A 21055-nucleotide genomic window follows, 5' to 3' on the forward strand; every position below is an offset into this window, starting at 1 on the left:
TTAACCTTTTCACCTGGATCATCGCAGCTAGCTAGCTGCTATCCGAGTGGCTACCCCCTGGCTAAGATCTCTGTCCCGAAGCAAGCACCAGTGAGCCTGGAACTAGCCTTGTGCTAGGCCCATCTCCCGGCTAGCTGAAGAGGTCCATCCGCCACTCCTTGGGCTACAATACATATTTTGCCAATTGGCCTGGATCCCTTTTACTGCAGACACAGAACCCCGCCAATTCCATCACGACTGGTCTACCGATGTAATCCGCCCGAGGGGTTTCAACAGGCTCCTCCGTCGCGACATCCCCTGAAGGCCCATCCGCTAGCGCGCTAGCCTGCTAGCTGCGGCCCGCTAGCTGTCTAGAGCATATCGGACTTTTAGCTGAAGAGGACCATCAGCCAATTTCTTGGGCTACAATACCTATTTTAACAATAGGCCTGGACCCTTTTACTGCCTACACGGAGCCCTGCCGATCCAACACGACTGGTCTGCTGATGTAACCATCCGAGGGGGCTACAACAGACTTCTTCCATCGTGACGTCACCCTAAGGCCCTTCTGCTAGCCCGCTAGCTGTCCGAATCGCCGTGTCTCCAGCTCACCCAGCTACCCACTGGTCCCTATGATTACTCGGCTACAAATGCCTCTCCCTAATGTCAATATGTCTTGTCCATTGCTGTTTTGGTTAGTGTTTATTGTCTTATTTCACTGTAGAGCCTCCAGCCCTGTTCAATATGCCTTAGTTAGGCCTTTTGTTTCACCTTCCACACATGCAGTGACCTCACCTGGTCTAAATGATGTCTCTAGAGACAAAACCTCTCTCATCGTCACTCAATGCCTAGGTTCACCTCCACTGTGTTCACATCCTACCATACCATTGTCTGTACATTATGCCTTGAATCTATTCTTCAGCGCTCAGAAACCTGCTCCTTTTACTCTCTGTTCCGAACGCACTAGGCGACCAGTTCTTATAGCCTTTAGCCATACCCTTATCATACAGCCACGCTCAAGGTCCTAAACGATATCATAACCGCCATCGATAAAAGACAATACTGTGCAGCCGTATTCATCGACTCTGTCAATCACCACATTCTTATTGGCAGACTCAACAGCGTTGGTTTCTCAAATGACTGCCTGGCCTGGTTTACCAACTACTTCTCAGACAGCGTTCAGTGTGTCAAATCGGAGGGCCTGTTGTCTGGACCTCTGGCAGTCTCTATAGGGGTGCCACAGGGTTCAATTCTCGGGCCGACTCTTTTCTCTGTATACGTCAATGATGTCGCTCTTGCTGCTGGTGATTCTCTGATCCATCGCTACGCAGACAACACCATTCTGTATACTTCTGGCCCTTCTTTGGACACTGTGATAACTAACCTCCAGACGAGCTTCAATGCCATACAACTCTCCTTCCGTGGTCTCCAACTGCTCTTAAATGCAAGTACAACTTAATGCATGCTCTTCAACCGATCGCTGCCCATACCTGCCCGCCCATCCAGCATCTCTACTCTGGACAATTCTGACTTAGAATATGTGGACAATTGCAAATATCTAGGTGTCTGGTTAGACTGTAAAGTGATGTGAGTCCTTCCAGACTCAAATTAAGCATCTCAAATCCAAAATTAAATCTAGAATCGGCTTCCTATTTTGCAACCAAGCATCCTTCACTCATGCTGCCAAACATACCCTCGTAAAACTGAATATCCTACCGATCCTTGACTTCGGCGATGTCATTTACAAAATATCCTCCAACACTCTAATCAGCAAATTGGATGCAGTCTATCACAGTGCCATCCATTTTGTCACAAAAACCCCATATACTACCCACCACTGCGACCTGTATGCTCTCGTTGGCTGGCTCTCGCTTCATATCCGTCACCAGACCCACTGGCTCCAGGTCATCTATAAGTCTTTGCTAGGTAAAGCCCCGCCATATCTCAGCTCACTGGTCACCATAGCAGCACCCACTTGTAGCACGCGCTCCAGCAGGTATATTTCACTGGTCACCCCCAAAGCCAATTCGTCCTTTGGCCGCCTTTCCTCCCAGTTCTCTGCTGCCAATGACTGGAACAATTGCAAAAATCACTGAAGCTGGAGAGTCATATCTCCCTCACTAACTTTAAGCATCAGCTGTCAGAGCAGCTTACCGATCAATGCACCTGTACATAGCCCATCTGTAAATAACCCACCCAACTGCCTCATCCCATATTGTTATTTTTTTGTTGTTGCTCCTTTGCACCCTAGTATCTCTACTTGCACATTAATCTTCTGCACATCTATCACTCCAGTGTTTAATTGCTAAATTGTAATTACTTCTCCACTACCGCTTATTTATTGCCTTACCTCCCTAATCTTACCTCATTTGCACACTGTATGTAGATTTTTTCTATTGTGTTATTGACTGTACGTTTGTTTATTCCATGTGTAACTCTGTGTTGTTGTTTGTGTCGCACTGCTTTGCTTTATCTTGGCCATGTCGCAGTTGTAAATGAGAACTTGTTCTCAACTGGCCTACCTGGTTAAATAAAGGTGAAATAAAAAAGTATCTCCATCCTATCCTTCTCCCTCTCCTCATCTATTGACTTCATCATATTTACCTTCTCCTGCTCTGTTTTCTGGATTGTATGTGCTGGAGACTCTGCAACATCTTCCATTTCCTCTCCATCTCATTTTCCACCTCCTCAAGTAACTCCACCCTATCCTTTTCCCTCTCATCTTCTATTGTTTTCATCATCTCATCAATGTCCTTTTCCTGTCTCAAGGCTGGGTCTGAGGATCTGTCTGTGTGGAGCCTCCTATGAATAGCAGGTGGCAACAGCAGGGGGCATTTGGAGGAAGAGAGATCAGGAAACCAATGCGTTATAGGCATGGGAGGATCAACCAGTGGAGGAAGGACGGAGAGCGTCCGTGAAGTCTCTGGCCAGATTGGAGGACACCTGAGCTGCCTGTCTGAGACACCCTCTGATTGGGTGCAGAGCTGACATGTAGACACAAGGGTGTTGGGCTTAGTGCTGGTGCTGTCCTGACATGGGCCTAGGCTGTCACAGTTGTTGTAAAAGACAGACCAAGGCACAGCATTTGTTGAGTTCCACATATTTATTTAAAGTGAAACTTCTTTAACCAAAACAATAAACAAGCAACACAACATGACCACGTGGTGACACAAGCACCAACACAAACAATATCCCACAACCTAGGTGGGAACAATGGAGAACTTAAATATGATCCCCAATTAGAGACAACGATAATCAGCTGCCTCTAATTGGGAACCATACCAAGCACACCAACATAGAAATAGGAAAACTAGAACACCCCACTAGTCACGCTCTGACCTAAACACCATAGAGAACCAAGGGCTTTCTATGGTCAGGGCGTGGCAGGTCTACACCCAATGTTCCCTCTAAACTGCGCATGTGCGTGGCCGTGCTCCTCCTCCAAAACTGCCAGGCAGAAGAAATGCCAGGCCGTGCAGAGATGCAAGAGATTGAACTTCACTGAGTTTGCCCCGTTACTTTGCACTATATAGATCAACGTTTTTTCTGTGATCAAATCAACATTATATCAGCCCTTTTTCAATGCAACAAATGAAAACAAATCTAACTTTGCAAAATTTAGTCTGTGATTTTATTGTAGTCAGAGCCAGAGTGCAATGGAGTACAATTTTATTGGCGGGGGTAGGCCACAAGTGGCCTTTCAATCACCCGTGAGTGAATGCGCTTTTCAGATCAGTTCACATTTGTTGATATTCTTTGCTAGTTAGTGAGTTATTAGCCCAATTATTGAATTGAATTTTATTTTATTTATTTTGGGCAGCAGACATATACAACAAAATGTACAATGTGGACCCAGAGGATATCACTTGAAAGTATTAATTAAAACGCTTGTTTCCAAAGTGGTCCATTTCACATTAAAATAATCTATTAATTGCACATCATACCGATCCTTCAAATAATACATCTGACCAGCGGTAGGGGGCACAAGGAGCAGTGGAGTGGTTTCTCTTACTTAGACAACCTGGTCCAAATGAAAAACTTTATCTGCTTTTTAAAGCTATTTTTACGTTTTATTTGCCTGATCTCCAAGGGGAGGCTATTCCATAGACACATGCCTGTATGGAAAAACGTGCTCCTCGCAGTACTGTTTACTCTTGGGATTTTACAAGACATAACACTAGCTCTGGTATTGTGACTGTGTTGGTTATAGACCATATTTATGTGGTTTTTCATGTAACCTGGGGCATGATCATTTAAGATGTCATACATATGATTCAATTTAAGTTGGTCAACTCTGGACTCCAAAGGCAACAAGCCCACCTCCCGGAACTCCTGTACCCCTATGTGGGTCCTAGGGGGGACATTCATCATATACCTGATAACATTATTTTGCATGCCCTGCAAACAGCTGCCTCTGATTGGAGGTCATTGACAAAACTAACATAGACATAAAAAACTAGAAAACCCACATAGAAATAGAAAACATAGAACATCAACCAAAAACCCCGAAACACACTAAACAAACACCCCCTGCCACGCCCTGACCACACTACAATAACAAACAACCCCTTTTACTGGTCAGGACGTGACACAAGGTTGAGACAAGCAGTTTCTTAACTTTAATGTTAAAATATCTAATGTTACGATGTAAAAAATCTATTTGTTTGCCAAAATAATTTTAGCAGCAATCCGGTCTCCAGAAAGGGATTGATCTAGGGACACACCAATATAAGATACACTTGTTTTAGATTCATTCCTCCTTGCCTGCACATTTTACCATTATCTTGTCAGCCCTAAGCAATCTATGTTTTGTTTCAAAAAAATCGATTCACTTTTTCCTAAATGTAGTGACAATTTGTTGTCAGACAACCAATCTCTAACAAAATGCAATTCCTTACTCAGGGTCTCCTCTATGTAAACTGTATCCTTCCCTGATAACGGTATGGCTGAATCATCAGCATAAAGCAGGAGTTTGCCCTTTACTATATCTGGCATATCATTAACGTATATAAGAAATAAGAGAGGCCCTAAAATGTATCCCTGCGGTACTCCACAGGATATTTCTTTGGCCTCTGACAGAACATCACCAACATGACCTACTTGTGTTCTGTTGGTCAGATAAGACCTAAACCAATTCACTGCTACATAATTTAGACCCATGCATTAAAGTTTCGTCAGGAGAATATCATGGTCCACAGTGTCAAAAGCTTTGTGCTTTGTCTAAGCTTTTGACACTGTGGACCATGATATTCTCCTGACGAAACTTTAATGCATGGGTCTAAATTATGTAGCAGTGAATTGGTTTAGGTCTTATCTGACCAACAGAACACAAGTAGGTCATGTTGGTGATGTTCTGTCAGAGGCCAAAGAAATATCCTGTGGAGTACCGCAGGGATACATTTTAGGGCCTCTCTTATTTCTTATATACGTTAATGATATGCCAGATATAGTAAAGGGCAAACTCCTGCTTTATGCTGATGATTCAGCCATACTGTTATCAGGGAAGGATACATACCTGTATAGTTCCCCTTCTCACTTTCCTGCTTAATGTGGTCATAAAGGTGGATAAGGCAAGTATCAGTGGAATGAGCTGTTCTAAAGCCAGATTGTAGTTCATAATGAAGTTTGTGCTCAAGAAGGTATCCCTCAAGTTGATTAAAAACAAATCTCTCAACAACCTTGGATAAGGTGCAGAGGATTGACACAGGCCTGTAGTTTCCTACATTTGTTTTACTGCTCTTCTTGTGGAGTGGAACCACCCGGGCTGTTTTGAGATCCTTGGGAAATGTACCGCTACTAATAGAAAGGTAAGTATAGGTCAGCAGTGGAGAGTTACTGCTTCCTACAAGAGCACAAAACGTGTAGGCTACATTTCAAGCTGTCTTAATTCAAGGGGCAGTGTTGTATTTTGAGACAGGCTTGAATATGCGAATAGGCAGAGGGGTAGTCCTACATTATCTAATTCTCTGTATGGTAATAATTATTCATTATATTTTGTAAAATGGTTTCTTGCATCACACAATACAATGCAATTTACAGTCGCCTATATTGGCCCATGGTGTTAAAGACCAAGTAAAAAAAATAATGAATTAATGTCAAGCCATTCATAATGTAAAAACTTTTTTTTTAAAGTCTCATGCAATGTAGGCCTGCATTGAACACCACACTATAGGCTATATCATATAAATCAAAAGCTATTTCCATGTTAAAATGTAATGGGATTTGCTCCATTGGTATTGTATTGTTCAAGTTTCCGCTCACAAGACCAAAAATTGTCTCAGTGCCCCAAAAACTTTGAGAGAACATTGCCTACACCTCACAATAATCTGAATAGCCTACCAGTGCAGAGTCACCTTCCATTCCATTCATGACACTCCATTTCTGTTAGTGTTACTGAAGAGAAAACATGAACAATTGTTAAAAATGTTCCAGTATATACAAGAAAAATAAGCTTTTACACAAGTTTTACTTTCATTTGATTCACATACATGTTTTATTCAGGCTTCCCAGCTGCAAATATGAACAGTGAATGACTGACTCAGTTCCCCTCTCTCTCTCTCGCTCTCTCTCTCCGTCTTCCAGTCCCTGCTGCTGTAGGCGAGGTGACGGTCAGCAACAACGGTCGTATGGACTTCCTCAGCGTGTCATGGCGTCCGGCCAAAGGTGACGTGGACAGTTATCTGGTCAGTCTGGGGGACCAGGAGAAGACGGTCCACACCCTGGCCGTGTCCAAATCCAGCCCAGAGTGTGTGTTCAAGTCCCTGGTGTCTGGACGGCTCTATAACATCTCCATCACCTCCAGGAGTGGTGCCTATGAGAATCACACCATCGTACAGGAACGCACCCGTAGGTCTACCATGTCTGTCTGTCTGAAATGGGGCTCTCCCGCTTAAGTTTTCCATTCCGTGGTTTTAGTCATGAAGTCTCTAGTTAGACATGATAATACACTGGTCAATGTCTCAAAGTTCAATTCAATTGAATTCCTCTCCCCAGAGCCCTCTAGTGTCCAGAACCCGACAGCGATCCACTCGGCCAGGGATGACTACCTGAAGGTGTACTGGCGCCATGCGGCTGGGGACTTTGACTACTACCAGGTGGTCATCAAACACAACAACATCTTCCACCAGAACAAGACGGTTATGAAGAGCCAGAACGAGTGTGTGTTCAACGGCCTGGTGCCCGGGAGGCTGTACACTGTCATCGTTAGCACCTGGAGCGGGAAGTATGAGACCAGCGTGTCTACGGATGGAAGGACCTGTGAGTGATACGAATAGTACTCTGTTATATCTCTCCTGTTGTTTTCAATGCTAATATGTGGATACAAGAGTGGTATTTGTCTGTAATAATAATTTGGCTAGCTACATTCAGGTAATAACTAGTTGTGGTGAAACAGGTTCTTTGTGCATGCTTCTTTTTAACCTGTGTCTCCCTACGTTCTGTTCCTTTGTATGCAAAATTAAGAGCCTCTCTGAGAATATAAACGTTTTTCTATTCTTATCTGGAATATGTCTGTGACAGTCCCTGCGGCGGTGAGGTCACTAGCCCTGGCTGGGCGGGGAACGGAGGACCTGCGTGTCACCTGGTTGGCTGCTCCGGGGGACGTTGACCACTACGAGGTGCAGCTCCTCTTCAACGACATGAAGGTTAGTCTTCCTGGTCCAGTCCAGTACCTGGTTAGCCTGTCTTCATGTTTACAGTACTTTTATATTCTTCATATTTTCTTGTGTGATTTTTTTTATATTTCATTGTTGCTTTATTTCTATTTGTGACTTTGGGTGTTTTTAAAAGCAAAATGTACTAATAGAATTTTGCAAAATGTATTAATAATCAATGTATAATCAATGTATTATGTATTATTATTATGAAGGTGTTCCCGCCCATCACCCTGGGCAGCAGCGTGGGGGTGTGTGTCCTCTCCTCCCTCACCCCGGGACGCCTCTATAAGATCCATGTTTCTACCTTTAGCGGCCCCAACCAGAGGGCCCAGTTCATAGAGGGCAGGACAGGTAAACCAAACCAACAGACTTGCTGGGTTCAAATACTAGGTTACATTTGTTTTCTTTCAAGTACTTCTGTTTGATTCAAGTCTGCCTGGGGTGCCCGATGGGCAGCATTTGTTTGCACTTTTGGAACTTCTCCATTGAATTGGGGTAGCAAAATAGAACAAAATGTCACAGAATCTAACACAAACAAAACATAAACTAACAACAGCATTAATTCCCTCTCCTGCTATTTCTCCCTCTTTTCGTTTCTTCTCCTGCCTACAGTTCCCAGCAAAGTCAAGAATATCCACGTGAGTAACAACGGCCAGAGCAGCAGTCTGAAAATCAGCTGGACCCCGGGGCAGGGTGACGTGGACAGCTACTCCGTGTCCCTATTGCTGGGTGGACCAGAGGCACGCAGGCTGGAGACGCGGCCCGTACCCAAACACCAGAATGAGCTGGGGTTCAGCTCCTTGCAGCCTGGGCAGCTGTACAGTGTGACCGTTACATCTATCAGTGGCATACTGTTGAATAACAACACGGCCAGCGGACGCACCGGTGAGGAGGCTAGATAAGGACTTCATAACACATTCATAACCCATACATACTGCATTCATAAGCAGTGCATTGCCATTTCATACTCTATATTTGGGTGTTTTGGGACTGGGAAGGAAGGAATAGGGCTCAGTCTCACTGTGTCTGGCTATCTTTTATTTAATTTATTTTAATTTAATCTAATTTATTATATATCTGCAGTTTGAAATTAGTATATTTGACGGAACTGATTTGTTTTGTTTTCTTACCCTAATCAATTTTTGATGGGTAATTAACAGGTAGTGATTGGCTGGTGTAATGACGTGTGACATTGTCCCCTCCATGGAGATACAATACTGTATGATAGTGTGCTCTATCTAATTCTGTGTCCCCTCTCTCCTCAGTCCCTTCTGCAGTGACGGGGCTGCAGGCCGACAACAGACACACCACCTGCAGTATACAGGTGAGCTGGCAGGAGGCCCGGGGCGTGGCAGATGGATACAGCCTGCAGCTCCTGGACGACAGGGGACACCTGGTCACCAACAGGTAACCAACACCTGGGTTCACCAACACACCTGGGTTCACCAACACACCTGGGTTCACCAACACACCTGGGTTCCCCAACACACCTGGGTTCACCAACACACCTGGGTTCACCAACACACCTGGGTTCCCCAACACACCTGGGTTCACCAACACACCTGGGTTCCCCAACACACCTGGGTTCACCAACACACCTGGGTTCCCCAACACACCTGGGTTCACCAACACACCTGGGTTCACCAACACACCTGGGTTCACCAACACACCTGTGGTCACCAACACACCCATATTCTAATGGTCAATACTTTGAGGTTTTGATTAAGCTTCCTACCTCTAGGGCAAGAGGGGCAGTGTTTGCCATTTTTGGACTATTCCCATTGGTTCAATTGCAGTAACAAAACGGTGCATAAAAAGGTGTAACAAATATAATGCACAAATGACACAGTATTCATTTTCGTAACCAACAGCTCCCAGGCATCCTCCGGCTCCATGCCACTCCAGCATCGCTTCGACGGCCTCACCCCAGGGAAGAGGTACCGCGTCCTGGTTCACACCACCAGCGGAGGGGTCCACAGCGAGGGCGTCACCGCTGAAGCACGTACACGTAAGACATCTTCACTATGTCCCACACAAGTTTGTCAAGTGGTATTAATATGTGTAGTGCAGGTTGTCCAACCCTCCTCCTGAAGAGCTATCGGTTATGTAGTATTTATTGTAAGATTACACAAATAATACAGGAAGTCTTAGTAAAACAAGGAATAGAGAATCAGAGTCACTATGAAGATGTATAGAGGCAATATGGAAGGAATATATATGTGGACCTAAGTAGTGTTGTGTTCCCAGGTCCAGCGGCGGTCAGCGACCTCTCCATCCAGGCCAACAGCAGCAGCAGCCTGTCCTTCCACTGGTCTCCCCCGCAGGGAGAGTTCGAAGGTTACGACCTCTACCTGTACAACGGAGATGACACACTGTACGACCGGCGCAGCGGCCAGCCCAGCACACTGCAGGTCTCCTTCCAGGGCCTGAGGCCTGGTGCCCCCTACAGAATGGTGGTGTTAACACGCAGCGGGGAGCAGACCAACGACTCAGCTATCTGGGCCAGGACTGGTGAGTGAGCTGTACTGCTCCTGGGGTACTGAGATGCTGTGGAGAGGGGTATGAGAAGGGTTTGGGGGTACTGAGATGTTGGGGGTTACTGAGATGCTGTGGGCAGGGGTATGAGAAGGGTTGGGGGGTACTGATGCTGTGGGCAGGGGTATGAGAAGGGTTGGGGGGTACTGAGATGCTGTGGGCAGGGGTATGAGAGATGTTGGGGGTTACTGAGATGCTGTGGACAGGGGTATGAGAGATGTTGGGGGTTACTGAGATGCTGTGGGCAGGGGTATGAGAGATGTTGGGGGTTACTGAGATGCTGTGGACAGGGGTATGAGAAGGGTTGGGGGGGTACTTGAGAAATTGATTTGGATCACTACTGAATGTCCTCTAAACATAACACATAATGTGTTTCTCTCACAGAAATGACGTGGTAACAAAGAACTAACTGGAGAACTAACTGTATGTCTCACTGACTTTACATCATGATTTGACACTGTCCAACTGTCCGCTCCGCCTCCTCAGTCCCGGCTGCAGTGACCTCCCTCCAGGCACAGAGTCGTAACCAGTCGGAGATGTTGTGGGTGTCATGGAAGCGGGCGGTGGGGGAGCTAAGTGGCTACCTGCTGTCCCTCTACAACCCAGATGGCTCCCAGCAGGCAGAGGAGACGTTAGGGCCAGACGCCATGGAGCACGTCTTCCCCACGCTGATCCCCGGGCGTCTCTACCACGCTGTCATCCTCACACGCAGCGGAGATCTCACCAACAGGGCTACCGCTCATGGACGTACCGGTAAGACATTGGGACAAGTCATGTTTATTCAATGGACATTTCACATGCACCTTAATTGGGGAGAACGGGCTTGTGGAATTAGTGGAATGGTATCAAATACATCAAACACATGGTTTCCAACACAATTACGACATACACTATTCTAAAATCAGTTTTGAGGATCGTTTTTAAGTTAAAATAGAGCCTGGGTTCGACAGTATTTGCTTGAAGTTGCTGATCTGCCTTCCTTTGTGTGTCCATCTTCTCCTCCTCAGCCCCCAGACCCCCTACCTCTGTATCATTCGGTGGAGTCACCAACACCTCCCTGGAGCTGACCTGGAGTGGTCCTGCAGGCAGCGACTATGACGACTTTGACCTGCAGTGGGCCCCCAGGGACCACCTGTCTGTATTCAACCCCTACCACACCCGGACCTCCGGGAGCCGCATCCTGAAGGGGCTATACCCAGGACGCCTGTACAACTTCATCCTGCGTACCGTCAGTGGGGCTGGTGGTGGTGTTGGTGGAGGTGGGAGCTCTGCCTACAGCCCACCCATCTACAAGAGCATTCGAACAAGTAGGCTATACTGTACATTGTTCAAGTAGTGCAAGACTGAGGCGAGGTAGCTAAAGTTGTTGCTTGGCTGGAACAAAATCCTGTGCATGGTACAGCTCTGACCTCTGCACTAGAGAGAATCTAGTGTGACCGTGGCATTTCGATCTCTGTTCTTACCTCTGGCGTCCTCTACCGTTTATCCCGTCCATAGAGCCAGAGCGTGTCCAGTACCTGCACTGCCGCCCCCAGAACTCCACCTCCATCTCCTGCTCCTGGGCCCCTCCGGAGGCCGACTTTGACTCATACACTATTGAGTGCCTCCAGGACTCCCACGCCCTGGTGTACTCCCAACGGACAGGCCGCGACAGCACCCTCTACCACATCACCCAGCTGGAGCCACACAAGCGCTACACCGTCTCCGTCAAGGCCATCTCCGACAGCATGACCAGCGAGGCCGCCGAGGACAGTGTGGTCACCATGATCGACCGTGAGTACCAGCGGACTTGTGATTGCCATGTGGTCAGGGTGACCGTGTGATGATGAGCACAGGGAGAGACATGATATGGTCAACGTCATTGCCATTAGCTGTTACAGTGTGTATGTCTGTCCCTGTGGTCATTCTACAGTCATCATGACTGATTGTAATCATGATACTTGTCCTTTTAGGTCCACCCCTTCCTTCCCTGACCACTCGGGTTAACGACAGGGCTGCTCTTGTCACCAAAAACACCATCTTGTTCAAGTTTAACTGCAGCTGGTTCAGTGATGTCAACGGAGCCGTCAAGTTCTTCACAGTGGTGGTGACCGAGTCTGAAGGTAAGGGGACTGAAGTTAGAACAAACATTGTACAAGTCATTTTACAAGTCAGTATGTCAGTGGATGGATGGGTGGATGATGTTTATTCTCCCTCAACAGGACTTTCCACAGCAATAGATCTGAGTCTGTTACTAAACCTCCTCATATGTGTGTTTTCTCCCTCCAGACGATGAAAACCTTCAACCAGAGCAGCACCACCCTCTACCCTCTTATCTGGACTACAAATCCAACAGTTCCATCAAGGCCTACCAGACCAGCTACTTCCCTAGCCGCTGCACAGAGGGGCCAGGAGGCAGCGGGACTCAGAGCTTTGAGATCAGCCTGGGTACGGGCATGGACACCCTCGGGGGTGGCTGTGACCACCTACAGGCCCAGGACAGGGAGCAGAACCCAGACACACACAGAGACCACAACCCATTCTGTGATGGCCCACTCAAACCCAAAACTGCATACAGGTAGAGTACAGGGTTCCGCCCAAATCAATCAAGTATTCTCCCACAGTCTGGGCAAATCTGTAGTTTTTTTGTTGCTGATTTCTGCCAGCAGGATTTCGCCCTGTTGTGTATGATGATGTCATACCGCTGCTAGACCGCTAGATGTTAGACCGCTTCTCCCGAGTGCCGCAGCGGTCTAAGGCACTGCATCTCAGTGCTAGAGGCGTCACTACAGACCCTGGTTCGATTCCAGGCTGTATCACAACCGGCTGTGATTGGGAGACCCATAGGGCAGAGCACAATTGGCCCAGCGTCGTCCAGGTTTGGCCGGGGTTGGCTGTCATTGTAAATTAGAATTTGTTGTTAACTGACTTGCCTAGTTAAATAAAGGTTAAATAAAAAATAATATTGCCCATAGTGAAATGTTCCTTTATCTGTAGTTGATCGAATGGGGGCCTTAGAGTGTAATTCAGTAACACTTTATTTAGATAGTTCCAAGTAGTTGGTATGCAGATTTTCAGTAGATGTTCAATAACTCAATAACATTTCAACTAACTATCCAATAACTAACCCTAACCGTAGCCCTAACCCTCATTCTAAACCTAACCCTAATCTTAGCAAGCAGTTGATTATCAACAGATAGTTTGTTGATAGTAAGACCATCTGTAGATCATCTATATGGGACTATCTAAATAAAGTGGGACCTGTAATTCAACTCTGGTATTGTCATGCAGTGGGACGATAATGAGATGTCATGGTTGTCTCTCTCTTCTCTCTAGGCTCAGTGTGCGTGCGTTCACCCAGCTCTTTGACGAGGAGCAGAGCAGATACAACCCACCCCTCTACACAGACACTTACCTGTCCCTTCCCCTGGTAACAGAAGCAGGTGGGACATTTTTCACAGACCACTCTGATTGGTTTATGGTGTGTGATGCTGATGTTTGATTGGTAGTTAGTGAGAAATGCTGGTGAGTGATGGGTCCTCTATGAGAAACACCATTGATTGGTTACTTCTTCCTCTCACAGAGCCCCTGAGCGGTGTGATCGAGGGCATCAGTGCCAGTATGTTCCTCATTGCCATGGTGGTGGGAGTCACTGCACTGCTCATCTGCAGACAGAAGGCTCGCAAAGTGTTAGTTCCTGGCCCTCCCTGCCTCGTATACTTTGACCTATACGCTGCATGCTAGCATGTCCCTGGCTTGGCCTGTATTTGTATTTTGTATTTATTATGGATCCCCATAAGTTCCTGCCAAGGCAGCAGCTATCTTCCTGGGGTCCAGCAACATTAAGGCAGCTATATACAATTGAACTTATTACATTTCATAACACTTTTCACATCACATTAAGTGTGTTCCCTCAGGCCGCTACTCTACTACCACATATCTACTATACAAAATCCATGTTTACGTGTGTGTAGAGTGCGTGTCTTATCATGTGTGTCTGTGCCTGTGTGTGTGTATGTGTGTGTGTCTCTTCACAGTCCCCGCTGTTCCGTAAGGTGTATTTTTATCTGTTTTATCTGTTTATTCAATCTGATTCTACTGCTTGCTTCAGTTACCTGATGTGGAATATAGTTCCATCTAGTCATGTACACTACATTCTAGCTTGCACTCTACATACTACACCTGTATGCTGACATCCAAACTGTGATGACAGGAGTGTACAGGAGGGGCCAGTGGTCCGAATGAGCATGAGGAGAGAGAGGCCCACCTCAGGAGTGCACATGGGCGTCAGGGGGTAAGAGGAGAGGCCATATGTGATCAGTTCTAATGAGCTTTTATATCTTATATATATATATATATATATATATAATAAAATAGGTGTTTTCTTTGTGATAAAAACTGACAAAGAAATTACCATTAATGAGTTTCAGCCATTTACATGTATCTCCCTTTTTTCCCCAGTAATCGTCGTATTTCAAGGTATGTTTAAATGCTTTTGTTATTAGTTTCACCCAATTACTGTAAGTCCTTTTTGGTTTGTCTTTTGCTCTACTCTGTTTTGCTCAAAACGTTTATCTGTTGATCCTGCAGCCCCATCAAGATCATGCACTTTGAGTCCCACTACATTAAACTCCAGGCTGACTCCAATTACCTACTGTCTGAGGAGTATGAGGTAAGACTGGATCACATTCACTGTCAGTTGGGCAATCTCGATCACACATATTAGCATTACAGTACGTTTAGATAAAGTCGGAATATTCCTATTACCTTTACTTTAATAAAAAAAAACAATATAGAAATGTGTATATTTATTTTTATTTTCTGATAACCCTCCTTTAATTTAAAGTTGTGAAATGGTAGATTGATTGTGAAATGTTATGGAATGCATACAGTATTTACGTACAGTAGGTATCTATGGTAACCCTAACGTACCACTTCCTGTGTAAGGACCTGAAAGACGTAGGAAGGAACCAGCCCCTGGACACAGCCCTGCTGCCAGAGAACAGAGGGAAAAACCGATACAACAACATCCTGCCCTGTGAGTCAGACAAACCATGGTATTTCATAGGGTTCAAATACATAGACAAAAGACAAGGGGATTGAGAGATTTATTTCTTGTCTGCAAGGAGTTTTTGTCTGCAAGGCTCATGTACAGTAGTAATGCTTTTTACCTTATTTTAAAATGTGTTATGTACATGGTCATGTATGTGTCATAACAGTGGAGGCTGTTGGAGGGAGGACGGCTCATGTGTTTGATACCATTCCATTTACTCCATTCCAGCCATTATTATGAGCCGTCCTCCCCGCAGCATCCACTGTGTCATACTAAAATGCCAACTCAATGTCTTTGTGCACGGCCTGTGTTGTGTAGACGATTCGACCCGTGTGAAGCTGTCCTATGTGGATGATGATCCGTGCTCTGACTACATCAACGCCAGCTACATTCCTGTGAGTTATCTAAACACACGGACAAATCCGAACCAACTGCCACTCTGGTCAAATCCCCTCTATTGCGTGGTGTCGGGGGTGGGGCGCTGAAGGTGGTGGGGGTCGGGGTGGGGCGTTGGAGGTGGTGGGGGTCGGGGGTTGGGCGTTGGAGGTGGTGGGGGTCGGGGTGGGGCGTTGGAGGTGGTGGGGGTCGGGGGTGGGGCGTTGGAGGTGGTGGGGGTCGGGGTGGGGTGCTGGAGGTGGTAGGGGTCGGCAGTGGGGAGCTGGAGGTGGTTGGGGTCGGGGGTGGAGCGCTGGAGGTGGTGGGGGTCGGGGTGGGGCGTTGGTTGGGGTCGGGGTGGGGCGCTGGAGGTGGTGGGGGTCGGGGGTGGGGTGCTGGATGTGGTAGGGGTCGGGGGTTGGGCGCTGGAGGTGGTGGGGGTCGGGGTGGGGCGCTGGAGGTGGTGGGGGTTGGAGGTGGAGCGCTGGAGGTGGTGGGGGTCGGGGGTGGAGCGCTGGAGGTGGTGGGGGTCGGGGTGGAGCGCTGCAGGTGGTGTGGGTCGGAGGTGGAGCGCTGGAGGTGGTGGGGGTCGGGGTGGGGCGCTGGAGGTGGTGGGGGTCGGGGTGGAGCGCTGCAGGTGGTGTGGGTCGGAGGTGGAGCGCTGGAGGTGGTGGGGGTCGGGGTGGGGCGCTGGAGGTGGTGGGGTATAATGTGAACAAAGACAGTACTGCATGAACTCAGTTAGTCATGGCAGGATTGATTGATTAATTCTCAGCCTTATTCCTCAGTTAGTATACCTGGGATGAACTACTTACTTTGCTCCCTGTCGAGCATAAGGCTACAACAGGCCTACAGTCCTAAGCAGCTTTTTCATCTTCTCTCCAAATTTACCTAGTGTAATAAAGGTCAGATGAAAAACAAAATGTAAATTAAATCTCTTCTTCTTTCAGGGGAACAACTTCCGTAGGGAGTACATCGCCACTCAGGGCCCACTTCCTGGAACCAAAGATGACTTCTGGAAGATGGTGTGGGAGCAGAACGTCCATAACGTTGTCATGGTGACCCAGTGTGTGGAGAAAGGCAGGGTGTGTTAAAGGAGCAGCCATTTTGCTTTGTCTGGACCAGTGTTGTCCATTTGGGAGTAGCTGCTATCATGTTCTATTGAACAACATGTTATTACAACATTGTTACTAGTGTAATTACAATATTACTATCCATGTGTTTCCAGGTAAAGTGTGATCACTACTGGCCTTTCGACCAGGACCCTCTGTATTACGGAGACCTCATAGTTCAGATGTTGTCTGAATCTGTGCTGCCAGAATGGACTATCCGGGAATTCAAGATCTGTAGCGTGAGTGTGGATGACACTCACTGATTTTAAAAATACGGTTTCAAAATAAGGTTGTTATCTAGAAAGTTATATATTGTGTGTTGGCCTTATATACAGTTTCAAACATAGTAGTGATTGGATTTTAACATATTGAAATATGACCATAATTGTCTTAATGCTAATGCTAATGCTGTCTTGATATATCATATGTGACAGACTACAGTATAGTAAATCAAATCAAAAATCCAATCAAATTTTATTAGTCACATGTGCAGAATACAGTGAAATGCTTACTTACGAACCCCTAACCAACAGTGCAGTTTCAAAAAAAATACGGATAAGAATAAGAGATAAAATTAACAGGTAATTAAAGAGCAGCAGTAAAAAAAATAACAATATATACAGGGGTGTGCCGGTACAGAGTCAATGTGCGGGGGCACCGGTTAGTTGAGGTAATTTGTTCATATAGGTAGAGTTATTAAAGTGACTATGCATAGATGACAACAGAGGGTGGCAGTGGTGTGGAGAGGGGAGAGGGTGCAATGCAAATAGTCTGGATAGCCATTTGACTAGATGTTCAGGAGTCTTATGGCTTGGGAGTAGAAGCTGTTTAGAAGCCTCTTGGACCTAGACTTGGCGCTCCGGGATCGCTTGCCGTGCGGTAGCAGAGAGAACAGTCTATGACTAGGGTGGCTGGAGTCTTTGACAATTTTTAGGGCCTTCCTCTGACACCGCCTGGTATAGAGGTCCTGGATGGCAGGAAGCTTGGCCCCAGTGATGTACTGGGCCGTTCGCACTACCCTCTGTAGTGCCTTGCGGTTGCCATACCAGGCAGTGATGCAACCAGTCAGGATGCTCTCGATGGTTCAGCTGCTGAACCTTTTGAGGATCTGAGGACCCATGCCAAATCTTTTCAGTCTCCTGAGGGGGAATAGGTTTTGTTGTGTCCGCTTCACGACTGTCTTGGTGTGCATGGACCATGTCAGTTTGTTGGTGATGTGGACACAAAGGAACTTGAAGCTCTCAACCTGCTCCACTGCAGCCCCGTCGATGAGAATGGGGGCGTGCTCGGTCCTCTTTTTCCTGTAGTCCACAATCATCTCCTTTGTCTTGATCATGTTGAGGGAGAGGTTGTTGTCCTGGCACCACACGGCCAGGTCTCTGACCTCCTCCCTATAGGCGGTCTCATTGTTGTCGGTGATCAGGCCAACCTCTGTTGTGTCATCTGCAAATTTAATGATGGTGTTGGCCGTGCAGTCATGAATGAACAGGGAATACAGGAGGGGCTGAGCACGCACCCCTGAGGGGCCCCTGTGTTAAGGATCAGCGTGGCGGATGTGTTGTTACCTACCCTTACCACCTGGGGGCGGCCCGTCAGGAAGTCCAGGATCCCGTTGCAGAGGGAGGTGTTTAGTCCCAGGGTCCTTAGCTTATTGATGAGCTTTGAGGGCACTATGGTGTTGAATAAGTAGCTAGTTGTGTGTACACTCTTAGAAAAAAGGGTTCCAAAAGGGATCTTTGGCTATCCACATAGGAGAGCCCTTTTTGGTTCCAGGAAGAACACTATTTGGTTCCAGGTAGAACTCTTTTGGGTTCCATGTAGAACCCTCTGTGGAAATCAAAAGGGTTCTACCTGGAGCCAAAAATGGTTCTTCAAAGGGTTATCCTATGGGGACAGCTGAAGATCCCTTTTAGGTTTTTTCTAAGAGTGTAGTCAGCCCCTAGTAAGTCTTTCTTTCCAGCTGTGTCCTGTCTCCCATGCAGGAGGACCAGTTGAACTACTCCAGGGTGGTGCGTCAGTTCCACTACACGGTGTGGCCTGACCACGGCGTCCCAGAGACCACCCAGTCACTCATCCAGTTTGTCAGGACTGTCAGGGACTACATCAACAGGACCTCCGGGTCTGGGGCTACCGTGGCTCACTGCAGGTGGGTCCCCAACTCCCTAGGTCCCCCATTCAACAAACAACACTCTAGGACATACTGAGATATAGTGTGTTGTCTTCCCTGAAAAAACAGTTATAGTTACAGCATGCAGTAATGACCAGGGTTGAGGTCAGTTCCCTTTTAGTTCAAAAGAAATTGACTGAAATTATGTAGTGAAATTATATTTACCCTCTCCGTTTGGGTAGTGTGACTAAATTTATCTGGCCTCCGACCCTCTCTCTTTCTTTCTTTCTCTCTCTCTCTCCCTCTCCCTCTCCTCCCTATGACAGTGCTGGCGTGGGCCGCACAGGCACCTTCATATCCCTGGACAGAGTGCTGCAGCAGCTGGACACCAAGGACACAGTGGACATCTACGGAGCTGTCTTCGACTTGCGCCTCCACCGCTCACACATGGTTCAGACTGAGGTGAGACTGTCTGTGGGGGTCCACTGGCTGTGTGTGTGTGTGTGTGTGTGTGTGTGTGTGTGTGTGTGTGTGTGTGTGTGTGTGTGTGTGTGTGTGTGTGTGTGTGTGTGTGTGTGTGTGTGTGTGTGTGTGTGTGAACCCCAGAACCCATGTTATGTAATAACATATCCTGTAATAACAGTTATATTTCTGGATGTGTTAATTTTCTTTCCAGTGCCAGTATGCTTACCTGCACCAGTGTGTGAGGGACGTCCTCCGAGCCAGGAAGCTTCGCAGTGAGCAGGAGAACCCCCTCTACCCCATCTATGAGAATGTGAACCCTGACCCCCAACGAGGTAAGCCCTCACATTCCTTAGAACTCTCTGTATTGTAGTTCATCATTGGAAGACATCACAGATGATCTATTCTTCTAGCCTGGTGCATGGTCCAGTCTGTTTGTGCTTAGCCAACTCCTGTCTGTGTTAGTAATATAATATACGCCATTTAGCAAATACTTTAATCCAAAGCGACTTACAGTTATGCTTGCATACATTTTTTGTATGGGTGGTCCCAGGAATCAAACCCACTATCCTAGTGTAGCAAATGTGTATGACATGGCAACGATAGTAGAGATGGCTACAACACATACAGTGTATAAGACCAGGTTACTTAAGCAACCCTTTCAAACACACAATGCAGCTACGGTAGCACATATCTAGGAGGTTTGATAGTTGGATGTCATCACAAATTATATTTTTTGTTTGTTTTTTTTGCCTACAGATATGGTATATGCCAGGCATTAAAGATTGTAAGGACTACTGAAGGAGAAAAAAGAAAACAGTTTGTACTTTCACAAGTATAGCACTGCAGGGATACGTGGCAATTTTATTTTTCTACTATTTTTGTTGATTGTTCTTTCCAGATATTATGAAATATAGTAAAATGTATAGCTATTTAATTATATCAGATAATATGAAGTTTAACTGAATTGTATATACATGTCTTATATCTGTGTGTTTGTGTATATGCTTTACATTTGCATTATTGGCATTTGTACACAATTTTTTCTTTTTTTTTGTTAAGCTATCATTTGCACATTATTATGTGGCACAGACCAAAAAACATTATACACCAAAAACTGTAAAAAATCTGATAATACATAAATCAAATTCCTATAACAGTATTCACATATTCAGTAAGTGTATAGGCTACTGTAACTTTCACAAGTCACTTTTCTAAAATGTTAGACAAAAATGATTTCTGTTTGAAGTTACACTTATTTTCATAAGCACTGAGGACATACATAAATATATGATATACGTATGTAGATGAACACATTATACATGTATTTGTAGATATTGTATAAGTGTGATATATCGCTTGAATATAAAAAAGGATTATCATATGCGTTATGAAAGCACACCGTGTATGTTGTGTAATCCACATTTGTGTGTAGCCTATGTAAAATAAGAATGATGTATTTTATCATCATGTCATGGAACTACAAATCACACATCTGCAAATCCACAACCCTACATTGTCCACATGACTGTAATCACATGAGTGAGTGATTGGATTCTGTGAATCGTTACACAAATGATAGTAGTTACTGTATGTAGTTTTCCCATGTTGCAATCAATGTAGGCCTGTAATCGCAATTGTAAATGAGAACTTGTTCTCAACTTGCCTACCTGGTTAAATAAAGGTGAAATAAATAAATAAATAAAAAATATCAAAATGAGGGAATTAATATATTCTTCAAGTGTTTCAATAAAATACTTACATAACTGAAAAAATATAATTGATATCATTTTTTATT

General features: G+C 45.9%; 1 protein-coding gene across 3 annotated transcripts in view; it reads left to right on the forward strand.

Annotated features, from left to right (window-relative positions):
* The window catches only part of LOC115197532 (receptor-type tyrosine-protein phosphatase beta), a 42575-nt gene extending 21541 nt beyond the window's left edge, over positions 1-21034 (forward strand). For 2 of the 3 annotated variants that reach the window (XM_029759160.1, XM_029759162.1), the window contains 26 exons: positions 6562-6825; positions 6973-7236; positions 7498-7622; positions 7847-7985; positions 8247-8519; positions 8900-9041; positions 9506-9642; positions 9882-10145; positions 10656-10922; positions 11177-11476; positions 11667-11942; positions 12122-12271; positions 12438-12726; positions 13485-13591; positions 13732-13837; positions 14362-14442; positions 14610-14627; positions 14739-14820; positions 15096-15186; positions 15520-15596; positions 16527-16661; positions 16805-16927; positions 18671-18834; positions 19122-19257; positions 19472-19592; positions 20017-21034. In XM_029759160.1, coding sequence (XP_029615020.1) covers positions 6562-6825; positions 6973-7236; positions 7498-7622; positions 7847-7985; positions 8247-8519; positions 8900-9041; positions 9506-9642; positions 9882-10145; positions 10656-10922; positions 11177-11476; positions 11667-11942; positions 12122-12271; positions 12438-12726; positions 13485-13591; positions 13732-13837; positions 14362-14442; positions 14610-14627; positions 14739-14820; positions 15096-15186; positions 15520-15596; positions 16527-16661; positions 16805-16927; positions 18671-18834; positions 19122-19257; positions 19472-19592; positions 20017-20039 — 4154 coding nt within the window. In that variant the 3' untranslated portion in view covers positions 20040-21034. Of the gene's footprint in view, positions 1-6561; positions 6826-6972; positions 7237-7497; positions 7623-7846; positions 7986-8246; positions 8520-8899; positions 9042-9505; positions 9643-9881; positions 10146-10655; positions 10923-11176; positions 11477-11666; positions 11943-12121; positions 12272-12437; positions 12727-12817; positions 12982-13484; positions 13592-13731; positions 13838-14361; positions 14443-14609; positions 14628-14738; positions 14821-15095; positions 15187-15519; positions 15597-16526; positions 16662-16804; positions 16928-18670; positions 18835-19121; positions 19258-19471; positions 19593-20016 lie in introns of those variants that run through there. The other variant, XM_029759161.1, reaches the window with a different exon arrangement.
* The last annotated feature ends 21 nt before the right edge of the window (positions 21035-21055 follow it).

The sequence above is a fragment of the Salmo trutta genome, chromosome 7 (genome assembly GCF_901001165.1).
Source record: "Salmo trutta chromosome 7, fSalTru1.1, whole genome shotgun sequence".
NCBI lineage: Eukaryota > Metazoa > Chordata > Actinopteri > Salmoniformes > Salmonidae > Salmo > Salmo trutta.